Source organism: Podarcis melisellensis (genome assembly GCF_964234715.1).
Source record: "Podarcis melisellensis genome assembly, chromosome: 4".
Taxonomy (NCBI): Eukaryota; Metazoa; Chordata; class Lepidosauria; order Squamata; family Lacertidae; genus Podarcis; species Podarcis melisellensis.
In genome coordinates, this window is record NC_138531.1 from 56,627,724 (window position 1) to 56,640,046 (window position 12,323).

Consider the following 12,323-nt stretch of genomic DNA (forward strand, 5'->3'; position numbering starts at 1 on the left):
CCTGTGTTTGTCCTAGGACAGGCATGGCCAAACTTGGCCCTCCAGCTGTTTTGGAACTACAACTCCCATCATCCCTAGCCAACAGGACCAGTGGTCAGGGATGAAGGGAACTGTAGTCCCAAGTTTGGCCATGCCTGTATTAGGAAGTGGGTGGCACTGTGGTCTAAACCACTGAGCCTCTTGGGCTTGCTGATCGGAAGGTCGGCAGTTTGAATCCGTGCAATGTGGTGAGCTCCTGTTGCTCTGTCCCAGCTTCTGCCAACCTAGCAGTTTTAAAGCAAAACAATGCAAGTAGATAAATAGGTACTGCTGTGGCAGAAAGATGAATGTGTGCTCTGGCTTCTATCACAGTGTTCCATTGCACCAGAAGCGTTTTAGTCATGCTAGGCACATGACCTGGAAAGCTAACTATGGACCAATGCTGGCACTCTTGGCCTGAAGTGAGATAAGTGCTGAACCCCACAGTCACCTTTGAGTGGGGTCCTTTACCTTTACCTCCAACCAAATAATGTATACAAAGCACATGTATTGGATAAAGGGTGCATGAAGTGCATATATTAGAAAATGTAAGATACAAAAATGCATCATAATAGGGAAAGCTGCACAAAAATGTGCATATCCATTAAAACTGCATACAAAAAATGTGTATATTAAGAGAAATTCACAACTTTTCATGAAGGTTTTTAAATACATGAATAAATCACAACTTCCTGCAGAAATGTGGAACACTGAATATAAGATTGGAAAACTGAGATAAACTGAAAATTACAGATTAATCCACCCTTAAATAACGTATGTATCTGTAAGAAAGAAATTCAAATGAATGTATTGAAACAGAAAGAATGTCAATCAAGGTCAACCACAATTAAAACATACTTTACACTGTAAAAAAGCCCATTTTTAATGAGAAACTAGTGTCACAATTTTCTTTCAAGAGCAATTAATGTAAACTGGAAAATACATTATCAAATAAAATCATTTGAATACCACAGGAAAACACTATCAAGCAAGGGTTGGACTACATGGCCTACAATATATCCTCCATCTTAGTTCATTTATTCATGTTTTATGGAAATGCTCCCATGTTTAAAACTTTTGGAATTGAGCATTTTCCATTATAGCTGCAATTACAGGCCAACCCATTTCTCCAAATCCTGCCTTAACTTTATTATCTTTGGACATAGACTCCACCCTGCACCATAGAAAACTAGCTGGCTTCTTACTGCCTGCAGTACACTTACTGATAGCTCAGCAATGGAAGAACCAGACAGAAATGCCCATGAACATATGGGGAAATAATGTATTGCATATAGCAATGTGGGAGTGTCTGACTAGACCAGGCATAGGCAAACTCGGCCTTCCAGATGTTTTGGGACTACAACTCCCATCATCCCTGACCACTGGTCCTGTTAGCTAGGGATGATGAGAGTTGTAGTCCCAAAACATCTGGAGTGCTGAGTTTGCCTAATCCTGCACTAGACACAGGACGGCAATTAAAGACATCAAGAAAAGAGACACCTTCCAAGAAACATTGATCCATTACTTTAACTATTTTAATGACCAAAATGAAGACCTTGCTAGACCAACAAATCAATATTCTCAGCGGAGAGAGTATGCTAAGTTATATGTTTAAATGTTATATGTGTAAGTTTATGTCTAGAGTCAATGGATAAAACAAACACCATTAGATGTACTACTGGATAAATGTTTAATGGTTGTTGTATTTGTATTTGTTTAACAACCAATAATAAGTGTGTGTGTGTTTTAAAGTGTGCATAGGATTGCAGCATACACATCCTTTCAACACACTAGTAACTACCCCAATGTGAAATCTGGAATGGAAGTCTGAGGTTCTTGCTTGTAGATACTGTCAAAACGTATTCTAAGGGGGAAGTTTTATAAATTTGCTGCAACAAGAATAACAAAGAACCTTGTGGCAACTTTAGCAAAAAACAGTCTGGGGAAAGATTTTGTGTGCTTGTAGCTTTATTTTAAAAGTTCAAAAGAAAAAACATAACATAAGCATAGTCTTAAGATTAATAAAATACTTACACTTCTGTATTTTACAATATATTCCAAAATAGGTGCTCCTCCATCATCTTGCTTTGTTATGCTAAGTTTAAAGCTTTTCCCACTGCCTGGTTGTCCATGAATAGCTGGAGGGCTTGGCTCACCTAAAATACAAGACGAAAAGAGATATGCAATAATTCTATGATGTAATTGTTGTCTTTTATTTATATATGTATTTTTAGGTTGCTCTCATGTTATTTTACAGATGTGAGTTGATCTCAATCAAATGAAGAAAATGCACAATTTTATTGGGGAGCTGGTCTTAAGCACCACTTACAGATAACAGTGAAACAGTAATTTCACATAAGGGAGTATTTACAATTAATGCAAACATTGTGTTATATTTCTATTGAAAAATATAACTTTAACAACATATCTATCCAAAGATTGACTGGGTTACAAAAAGACCACCCAGGGTACAATCCATTCCTGAATCTTACATGGGTAAAATTCCATGTGTAGGAAGGTAAACCAGTGCAGGATCTGTCTCCCCACTCCTGGCTGACTCATGGCTATGGCTGCAGTAGTATTATCTACGCACCATACAGCAAATTACACAATGCTCTCCTAAAATCTCTGGCTTGTGAGTTACCAAACTCTGTTTATGCAATTTATTACACAGACTAGAAAGCAACCATATATTTTCTGTTGCAGGACAGGTTGAGGAAATTGAAGCAGTGGAAAAAGGGACAGCTTGCTTGTACAAGCTGTTGCACAGCTAAGCCAATTGTACTCTTAATGCCTTGAGAGGAGAGAGCTGTAAATTAGGAAACCATGTTGCTGTTCCTTTTGTTCTCTCATGTGTTTCCAACTAGAAGCATTTGTGCCCCACTCCCCATGGTCCCCTATCTGAACTATGTGAACAGATTAGAAATCTCCATATGTTCATAGGAAAAGGAAATGATTAATAAAAATTGCTCTCCTCACTGGTATGCTGCAATAAAAAAGGTAATTGAATTTCACTTTATTTATGGAATATTACTTTCCCACAGCTTGGAAAAGTCTTTAGAGAACTTAGGTTTCAGCAGATACCCATTAGTTACGTGAATGGTATGTACCTGTAATGGATATATTGTGTACATTTGGAAGAAGTGGTATAGAGAGTTTTGTTTACTTTATGTGTATCCCAGAATGAAACTGTTTTCCTGCTACGTATCCCAGTGAACCAGAAGGTCAGCACAGGATATAGCAAAACAAAACTCACAGATTGTATGGGTGCATGGTCCACACACCATGGATGTAAAACCCATTTAATATACTGTTATGGGTTTCTGGGTGCCAATGCCCTCTAGATTCCTGGGTGCTGGGGTTTAATCAGTATGCTGAGAATTAAGATGAGCTAACAGTGCAAAGGGATGTGGGTGGTGCTGTGGTCTAAACCACTGAGCCTAGGGCTTGCCGATCAGAAGGTTGGCGGTTCAAATCCCCGCAACAGGGTGAGCTCCCATTGCTCGGTCCCTACTCCTGCCAACCTAGCAGTTCGAAAGCACGTGAAAGTGCAAGTAGATAGATAGTCACTGCTCCGGTGGGAAGGTCAATAGTGTTTCTGTGCACTGCTCTGGTTTCACCAGAAGTGGCTTAGTCATGCTGGCCACATGACCCAGAAAAACTGTCTGTGGACAAATGTCCAATCCCTCGACCAGTAAAGTGAGATGAGCACCGCAACTCCAGAGTCATTCGCAACTGGACTTAATGGTCAGGGATCCTTTGCCTTTACCTTTTTTAACAGTGCAAAATGGCAGGCTAAGCTTCTTTTCCAGTCCAGGATATCGCCTGGGGGAATTAGTTAAGGAGTACAATGATGCTGATGACTGGTCATCAACACATCAAAACAAGATCCTTGGAGTCTGGGGAAATGGAGGTTTCCAGGGATAGCAGTGGGTTTGATGACCCACTGGAAAGAAAAGTCTCCCTTTAAAAACAGATGTTTGGAGGAAGGGGAGGCATGGAACATCTTGGTGGGCTGGTCAACACAGAGGGGGGAAGTGTTGTTTTCTGCAAGTGCTGTAAATGCTGCTGAGAAGCAGAAGGAGGAAATGGGTAGAATGGGTGAAAGAATCAGCAGCAAATAAGCATCCAAAGTATCACCTAAACTTGATTTTTCAACAAATATAATTCATTAAAGAGTAAGGAGATTACTTACGAACTGGCAATGTTTGAAAGATCTCAATTTTACTATATTCTCCTTGCCCTTTTCCATTTACAGCAGCAACCTTCATTTCATATGTTGTATTAGGTTCCAGGTTGCTGAGAATAACGGTTGCTAAAAAAGAAGAAAAACTTTGCTTAGAAACACACACATGAAATAGGATATAGTATTTTGTTACATTGCTGCTTCAGTTACTTCAAAAGCATTTTACTAATTTTATACTGAGAAGTTAGACAAATATATTTTTGTATTTAAGTTCTTTAATATTAAGTTCAATAGGCAAATTTGTTTTCTGCTTTATTTATTTTTGTGTTATTAGTGACCAAATGATAAAAATACATAACAGTGAGCATGTAACTATCTATGTTCCACTAGATTTGTGATCACAAGTATACTGCAGGATGAGGGAACTCAACACATCTAAGGAAAATCCCATGACCACATGTTCAAACAATTACACCTTGGCACTATCTCAGTCAGTGTTGTATACTGAAGAAGAGTGTGGTTGTACTGGAAAACTGCAAGCCTGAATGCAATATAGAAATATATTTTAATCAACAGAATAAAAGTATAAGTTATAATGTTCCATAGATAGCATGGGGGGGGGGGGGATGATGACAATTTTCAGCACAAAACAAGTCAGGTAATGACTACTATGTGAGTTGTGACTTTTTAAAGAAAACTTTTGATAGGGTCAAAGCCTTATCACGTGTTTCAGGGAAATAAAATAATATTATTGTATGATTGTTGTTGGTTTTTTTTTAAAAAATAAACCCCACAAAAACACTTCAACTAAATTGTGTATGGATGTGTAGTTCTTCTAGCAAGTAAAAATAATAATTTTTGAAGCATGCCATCTTTTCTCCCCTTCCCTTTTCTTTAAAGACACCATATTAATTTTCATGCAGGAACTGTCTCACTAACCCAATTACCTCAGTTTGCAATACTCAAATAACAACTCAATTCATAAATTGTGAGTCAAGAATCACATTATAAATGTCACAAAATAGCTGAAATGCCAAGTTGCACTTTCATAATAAACAATTTGTATGCTAAAGGTTAAGACATATATGATAATTAAGTATTGCATTATACTTTTTTAAAAATCAATTTGAAACCTTAGGAGGTTGCAGCAACAACACATTTCCCTATCAAAAAAATGTTTAGTTTCTCTGAAATGAAACAGCAATGTACCAGATGGAGCTCACTCTCCTCACACTCGTGCCCAGTTAGAAAAACAAATATTCACACCCACTTATCCCAAACACCTGCACACTGCTGGTAACAGCAAACAGGATTACCGTAAGTTGAAACCCAGGGCTACCAGTTGCAGCATACCAACACAGAATCACCCACGGGCAGTCACACACCCTTGAGCTCACCCCAGGAAGCCCTGCAGGATTCTTTAATAGCAACGCTTGGTCCCCTTTAAAGGGGAAACACAGTCACACCCACCCACACACCTGCAGGAAGCCAAGCAGAATGTCTAACAGCAAAACTCCCTCTTCCCCAGCTGCACCACATATGCCCACATACAAACACACTGGACTCTTCCTCTCACAGGCAGGCAAGCAAGGATTATGGAAACGACCCTTGAGCCAAACACACACACTCACACAGGACCAGTACTCTTCTAGCACGTTCACTCACCACCACTACGGACTTCAACTCCCAAACTCCCCCCACTCCCGATGTTTTGCCTGATTTTAAAAACCTGCCCGGGCAGACACTTTAAGCTGGAAAAAGAGGGCAGGTCTGGGAAAGACAGACAGATGGCAACCCTACCATAATGGACAGACATCCCAGAGTTTGATTGTAATATACACAAGATACAATAGCAGAGCTATTTTGCTAGAGAAATATGAAAACTAAAATAAGTAAATAAAATGGGTTCAATTTGGCATTTGCTCCTCCTCACTATAATATCTTCTGAGCAGAGTTCTCAGGCAGGAGCGTACCTATGGGTTGATCAAGCTGGCCTCCACCAAGGGTGCAGGCCAGGAGTGGTGGTATAAAATCATACGTCTCCACCCTTGTTAGGAGTGGCTAGGACCCCATCTGCATTCACCCTGGGTTGCTGCTCTGCTGCTCAAGCCATGGGGGGGGGATACAGCTGCTAGCCATGGGCACACCTTTGCCAGGTACACCTCTGTTCTCAGGGAACTTTTCTGCTGGCCAAATTTGACTGTGGCGAACTCCCCCTCTCCTATATCTATCTGCCAGTACTACTTCCAATACTATTCCAGAGGGTCTTCCAGAATAGTCTGGCCCTCCACTGAGTTGGTAGTCTTTCAAAGACAAAATAAGTCTTGAAATCCACAGAAGATAAAGGCTGGATCCAACCCACTCAAGCCTCGAAATGTTGTCAACCACAGGCCATGGAATGAGGTGGCAGGATCCTTAATGAAACGTTAAATTGTTCATTTTTGTTATATCTGAACATTTTCTCCCCATTGTTCGGTGGCATTTCTTCAACCCAATTAAATGCACCAACCAATACTTTACACATTTAGTTCCGTAAGAGCCAGAAAATAGAACAAAACATTGTTCATTCTGAAGCTACTAAACACTATGTATGATGGACTTTGTGTGAATGGGTTTTAATTAGTATGTTCTACGCCCTGTGTTATTTTATTCAGCAGCTTTGTTTGGTCCAGTAAAAGAAAAGAAAAGAAAGAATGTTATCATATGAAGGACCAGTTCCAAAACAGTCTGTGAAGTACTGCAGTTATAATTAAATGCATGCTATATAAATAGATGTGTAACAAGTCAAAAGCTTAAAATTTTACATCTGTTTTCAGAAGTTCAGCCTCTGGGTAGAGAAAGTGAGATTGTTCATTACAATGAACGTTAATGCTGCCATCACATAACCATTAGAAATCACATTGTTAATTTCTTCATTTTACTAGTTCTTTTAGGATATATGTATCATTTCTGACACCACTAATTCTCAATCTCCCAGATTCCATTTAAAGTTCCTATATTGTAATAAAGTCAAAATGTAGCACTACACAAATACAGCATATTATAAGAAAATAGTATGTCTGAGGGACACACTAAACTGAGATATTGATAAAACACACACATTGTGGCTTGTGTAATAAACAACTTATTACGCTGAACAACCTCAAATGCTATTTGAGTGAACTGTCTCCAAACTACTTGAATATATGGTGTGAGCCTATAGTCTGATTTAATCAAGAAACTGGGAGTGTAAAATTCTATGCAAGTATCCACTATGCATGTAGAGTTACCTTTATTTTTAGTATTAAAAATGTTTCCAATGACAAAAAGAATTTTGAAATGTATGTAACAGATATGCACAAATATTTGTGCAGTGTTATACTTCTAATATTGCCCAGTTTTTATCCAGCAATTATAAAAGTTTTAAATTCTTGCATTAATTATGTTAATAAATGGCTTTCCCCACCCAGTCATTTTTTTCTTTGCAGGTATAGATATTAATTTCCCATGCGTTGCCTAAATAATTTTTGTGGCCACTAATAAAAACATTACAGGCATTATAATTCTTCCAATGTCTTTAGCTATCTTAAAACACAGACAAGCTAATACAGGGAGATACAATCCTTCAGATTGTCTGGACCTTACCTAAATATGTATAGCCACTATATATTAAACACACAAACATACCCAAAACTACCACCAATTTTATTAATAATCTAATTATGTAATCCTGCACCCATTTACTCAGTAACAAACCCTGTCAGGGAACTGACATCTAAAGCGCCGCAGGTGCAAAGGCTCCCTGAGGTTGAGAGAGCAGTAGCAGCGGAAGAGGGAACCAGTAGAGGGCGAGCAAGAACTCCAAGGGAAAGTGAGTCGGAGGGATGGCTCAGAGACGCTTCAAGCGAAACCAGTGGGGAGGTCTCAGGACCTCCTATAGGGACACCCACACCTCGACGGAAACTGTCACGCCGAGAGGCCAGACGACGTGTTTCCGTTAAGGAGCTTTTATGTTGGAAACGTTTCCGAAAGCAGCCACTTTCGGATTCTACTAGTGATTGACGCAGCCATGCTGGAGGGGCTCCGTCACAGGCAGAGGTTTGAAAACCTGATCAAACTCTGAGGGACTTGCATTTTACGCACAAGCAGCTCATCGTCCCATCACAGCAATCCGAAAGTCACCGAAAGCCAGCTTGTGCAGAGAGAAGCATCATGAGCAACCCAGCCGGAACCGGGGGTGCAGGAGCAGCTGGAGGGGGTCCAAGCCTGGAAGAAAGGTACAGAGCGTTGGAGATCCAGTTGGCGCTGCAAACGGCGAGGCTTGAGGAGAGGAGGGCTCAGGATGCAGAAAAGGGAAAGGAGAAAACCACCCCGCTTGCCAGAAAGGTACCAGGATTGGTGCAGAAATTCGGGGGGGATCCCAGGAACTATCATGCCTTTAGAACAGAGATGCAATACGCTCTAAACTTGCAGTTTGATGACTTCCCCGACGAGGAATCGCGAGTGGCGTATGTGATTGGCCATCTCGAATCCGGGGCGAAAGATTGGGTTAGACCCCTGATGGCAGCGAATAATGAGATCTTAAAGGACACGAGGAAGTTTTTTCGTGCCATGGACCTGATGTTTTCCAGCGATATTGAGCAGGGGGTGGTGCGAAGGCAGTTAATGGCTTGCCAGCAAGGAAGCAGATCTGTCCGTGAGTACTGGACTGAATTTACTATGCTGATTCATAAATTGGGGTGGGACCTATCGGCGGAGCCCATCCAAATGCTTTTCGAAGAGGGGCTTTCTTCAACCGTCAAAGATGAGCTTTCCCGGGGGCCCAGGGCGGAGTCTATGGACCAATTAACCAAATCTGCGCTGGCCATAGGAGCGCGCCAGGAGGCGAGGGCTTTGGAAAGGCGGGAAGGGAAAGGAGACCGTTGGAGGGAGTTCCGCATTCCAGACATTCCAGAGCCATCTTTCCCGCCGGCAGAGCCGATGGAAGTTGGAACAGCGCGGGCGCGCGCAGTTTCAAATCCCAGTGAAGGGCGGAAGAAGGAGGGAAAGAGCGCCAAGAGATGTTATCTCTGCCAACAGCCAGGGCACTTTGCCAGAGTCTGCCCACAAAGAAAGGAATGGCAAGGGATGGCAGGAGCTGTTGGGGGAAAGGAAGAGGAAAGCAAGGAGCAAGTAAAAGCCAACGCCTGGCTGCCACCGTCGGGGCACAGCAGCCAGGCCAAAGAGCAATGAAAGTGCCCATGCCAGAACCTCCCAGACCTGCTTTAGTGATAGAGGTGTTACTAGAACTGCCAAACGGACACCCACTAAAGGTCAAGGCGCTTTTGGATTCAGGCAGCTCCTGTAATTTCATGAGTAAGGAGTTTGCAGCTGAGCACCAGATACAGACCATCCCTTTAAGTAACCCCTTGCAGGTGACTACGATTGACGGCAGAGAGCTGTTGGGGGGAGAAGTTAGCCAACAGACTGTCCCGATGATAATGAGAGTGGCAAGGCACACCGAACAGATAGCGTTTAATGTGGCCATCCTGGGAGGAGCGCCCATCATTTTGGGGATGAGCTGGCTGGCGCTACACGATCCGCTAGTGGGCTGGCATCAGAGGGTGGTCTCCTTTGGGTCAGCGCATTGCCTAGAACACTGCAAGGAGGGGAAGGTCTCGGGAGGAGACAGAGTCACCCTAGCGGGGATGGAAGTGATGGGCAAAGGGAAGGTGCCCCCGCAATACGCAGATCTGAGCAACGTATTCAGCGAAAGGGAAGCAGACAAACTGCCACCGCATAGACCCTTTGACTGTCAAATCAACCTACTCCCAGGGGCCCAACTCCCAGTAGGCAAGCTGTACGCCATGTCAGACAGGGAGATGCAGGAGCTGAGGGAGTTCATTGACAAAAACTTGAAGCGAGGTTTCATCAGAGAGTCCCGAGCGGTGGGGGGCAGCCCAGTGTTTTTTGTGGACAAAAAGAACACAGACAAACCGAGACTGGTGTGTGACTTCAGGGCCCTCAATGCAGTGTCGGAGCCCCTGGCTTTCCCTATGCCCCGAATTGACGACATTTTGACCAGAGTAAGGAAGGGAAAGATTTTTACAAAACTGGACCTGCGGGGGGCGTACAATCTGATACGCATAAGGAAGGGAGATGAATGGAAGACCACCATGTTTACCCCTTTGGGAGCCTTTGAATACCTCGTTATGCCCTTCGGTCTACAAGGGGGCTCCGCCTGTTTTCAAGCTTTTATAAACCACGTTCTGGGACCTTTGCTCTACAAGAACTGTGTGGCCTTTTTAGACGACGTGTTGGTGTATTCGGAAGATGAGGAACAGCATGTGAGGGACGTTCGAGAAGTGTTGGGCAGGCTGCAAGCCAACCAGCTGTGGGTGAAACTGGAGAAGTGCCAGTTTCATACCAAGGAGGTGGAATTCCTGGGGTACCGCTTGTCAGACAAGGGATTGGCCATGGATCCAGGCAAGGTTCAAGCGGTACTGGAATGGAAGACACCGAAGACCAAGAAGGACGTGCAAAGATTCTTGGGGTTTGGGAACTTTTATCGGAAGTTCATCAAGAACTTTGCCCACTTGACGGCGCCCATCACCGACTGCCTCAGCAGCAAGAAGAAATTTGTTTGGACGGTGGAGGCGGATCGAGCCTTTGAAGAACTGAAAAGGGCTTTCGCCTCGGAAGAACAACTTCTGCATGTGGATTTACAAAAACCCATGAGAGTGGAAACAGATGCATCCGACCGGGCTATAGGGGCGGTCCTTCTTCAACCGGGGAGGAGTGCGTCGGAGTGGAGACCGTGTGCATTCTTCTCGCGGAAACTGAATAAGTCCGAGAGGAATTACACGGTGTATGACAGGGAACTACTTGCCATTCACGAAGCATTCCGGAGGTGGAGACATTTATTAATTGGGGCACAACACAAAGTGCAAGTGTGCACCGACCACAAAAATTTAGAGTATTGGAGAACAGCTCGAGTGCTCAACCAACGACAAGTGAGATGGGCACAGGAATTCTCCAAATTTAACTTTGAGATTTGTTATGTGCCAGGCCCAGAAAACGTCAGGGCGGATGCGCTCTCACGCAAACCAGAATATTGGGAAGGGGAGGAGGTGATCGAAGAGAGACATGTCATCCCGGAGGACCGCTGGGTGTGTGGGGCGGCGCTGGTGGGGCAACGGGAACTGGTGGAGGAAACGGAAAATGATGAATATGCCCAGGATAAGCTCAGAGGTCTCAGGGGGGAGGGCGAGAGCCCCGGAGGTTTTGAGGAAAGAAATGGGGCATTGTATTACAAAGGGGCACTGTATATACCCGAAGGTGAATTGAGGGGGAGAGTACTCAAGCAGTTGCATGATAGCCCCACGGCGGGACATTTTGGGCAACACAAAACCATGTGGTTGGTTACCAGGGAATTTTGGTGGCCTAAGGTGAGGGAAGATGTAAGGGAGTATGTAAGAGGGTGTGACCAATGTCAGCGAGCCAAAGGGGAAAGAAGGGCGCCGGCAGGGTTATTAGAACCTTTACCCACACCAGAACGGCCTTGGGAAGCGATATCAATAGATTTTATGACGGATCTGCCAAGGTCCAAGGGGAAAACAGCCATCATGGTAGTAGTAGACCTGTTAACTAAGATGTGCCATTTTGTAGCATGCTCACATGCAGTCACAGCGGAAGAAACGGCGAAGTTGTTTGTGGAATATATCTTTAGGTTGCACGGGGCTCCCTCGAGGGTGATCTCAGATCGAGGCAAACAATTTACTTCCAGGTTCTGGAGGAAGCTCATGAGCTTGCTACACGTGGAAGTTAATTTTTCAACTGCCCGGCACCCTGAAACCAACGGGCAGGCGGAAAGGGCAAATGGCATTCTTCAACAATATCTTAGGTGTTATGTCAATGACAGAGAGAACGATTGGGTCGAAAAGTTGGCGTTGGCAGAATTTGCCTACAATAATGCGGAGAATGTGTCCACAGGGATGAGTCCCTTTTTGGCTAATTACGGGTGTCACCCCAGGGCATTTCCAGGGGAAGGAGGGGAGAGATGGAGCGTTCCAGCGGCTGAACATTTTGTAGAAGAGATGGAAGCCATCCATCAGCAGCTCCAGCTCAACTTAGAAAGGGCCAAGGCACAATATAAGAAGCA

General features: G+C 43.5%; 1 protein-coding gene across 3 annotated transcripts in view; it reads right to left on the minus strand.

Annotated features, from left to right (window-relative positions):
* The window catches only part of NCAM2 (neural cell adhesion molecule 2), a 203,774-nt gene that overhangs the window by 42,835 nt on the left and 148,616 nt on the right, over nucleotides 1–12,323 (minus strand). For all 3 annotated transcript variants that reach the window (XM_081907812.1, XM_081907814.1, XM_081907813.1), the window contains exons 13-14: nucleotides 4,214–4,333; nucleotides 2,053–2,174 (exon numbers count right to left, since the gene is read on the minus strand). In XM_081907812.1, the coding sequence (XP_081763938.1) occupies nucleotides 2,053–2,174; nucleotides 4,214–4,333 (242 nt within the window). The remainder of the gene's footprint in view (nucleotides 1–2,052; nucleotides 2,175–4,213; nucleotides 4,334–12,323) is intronic.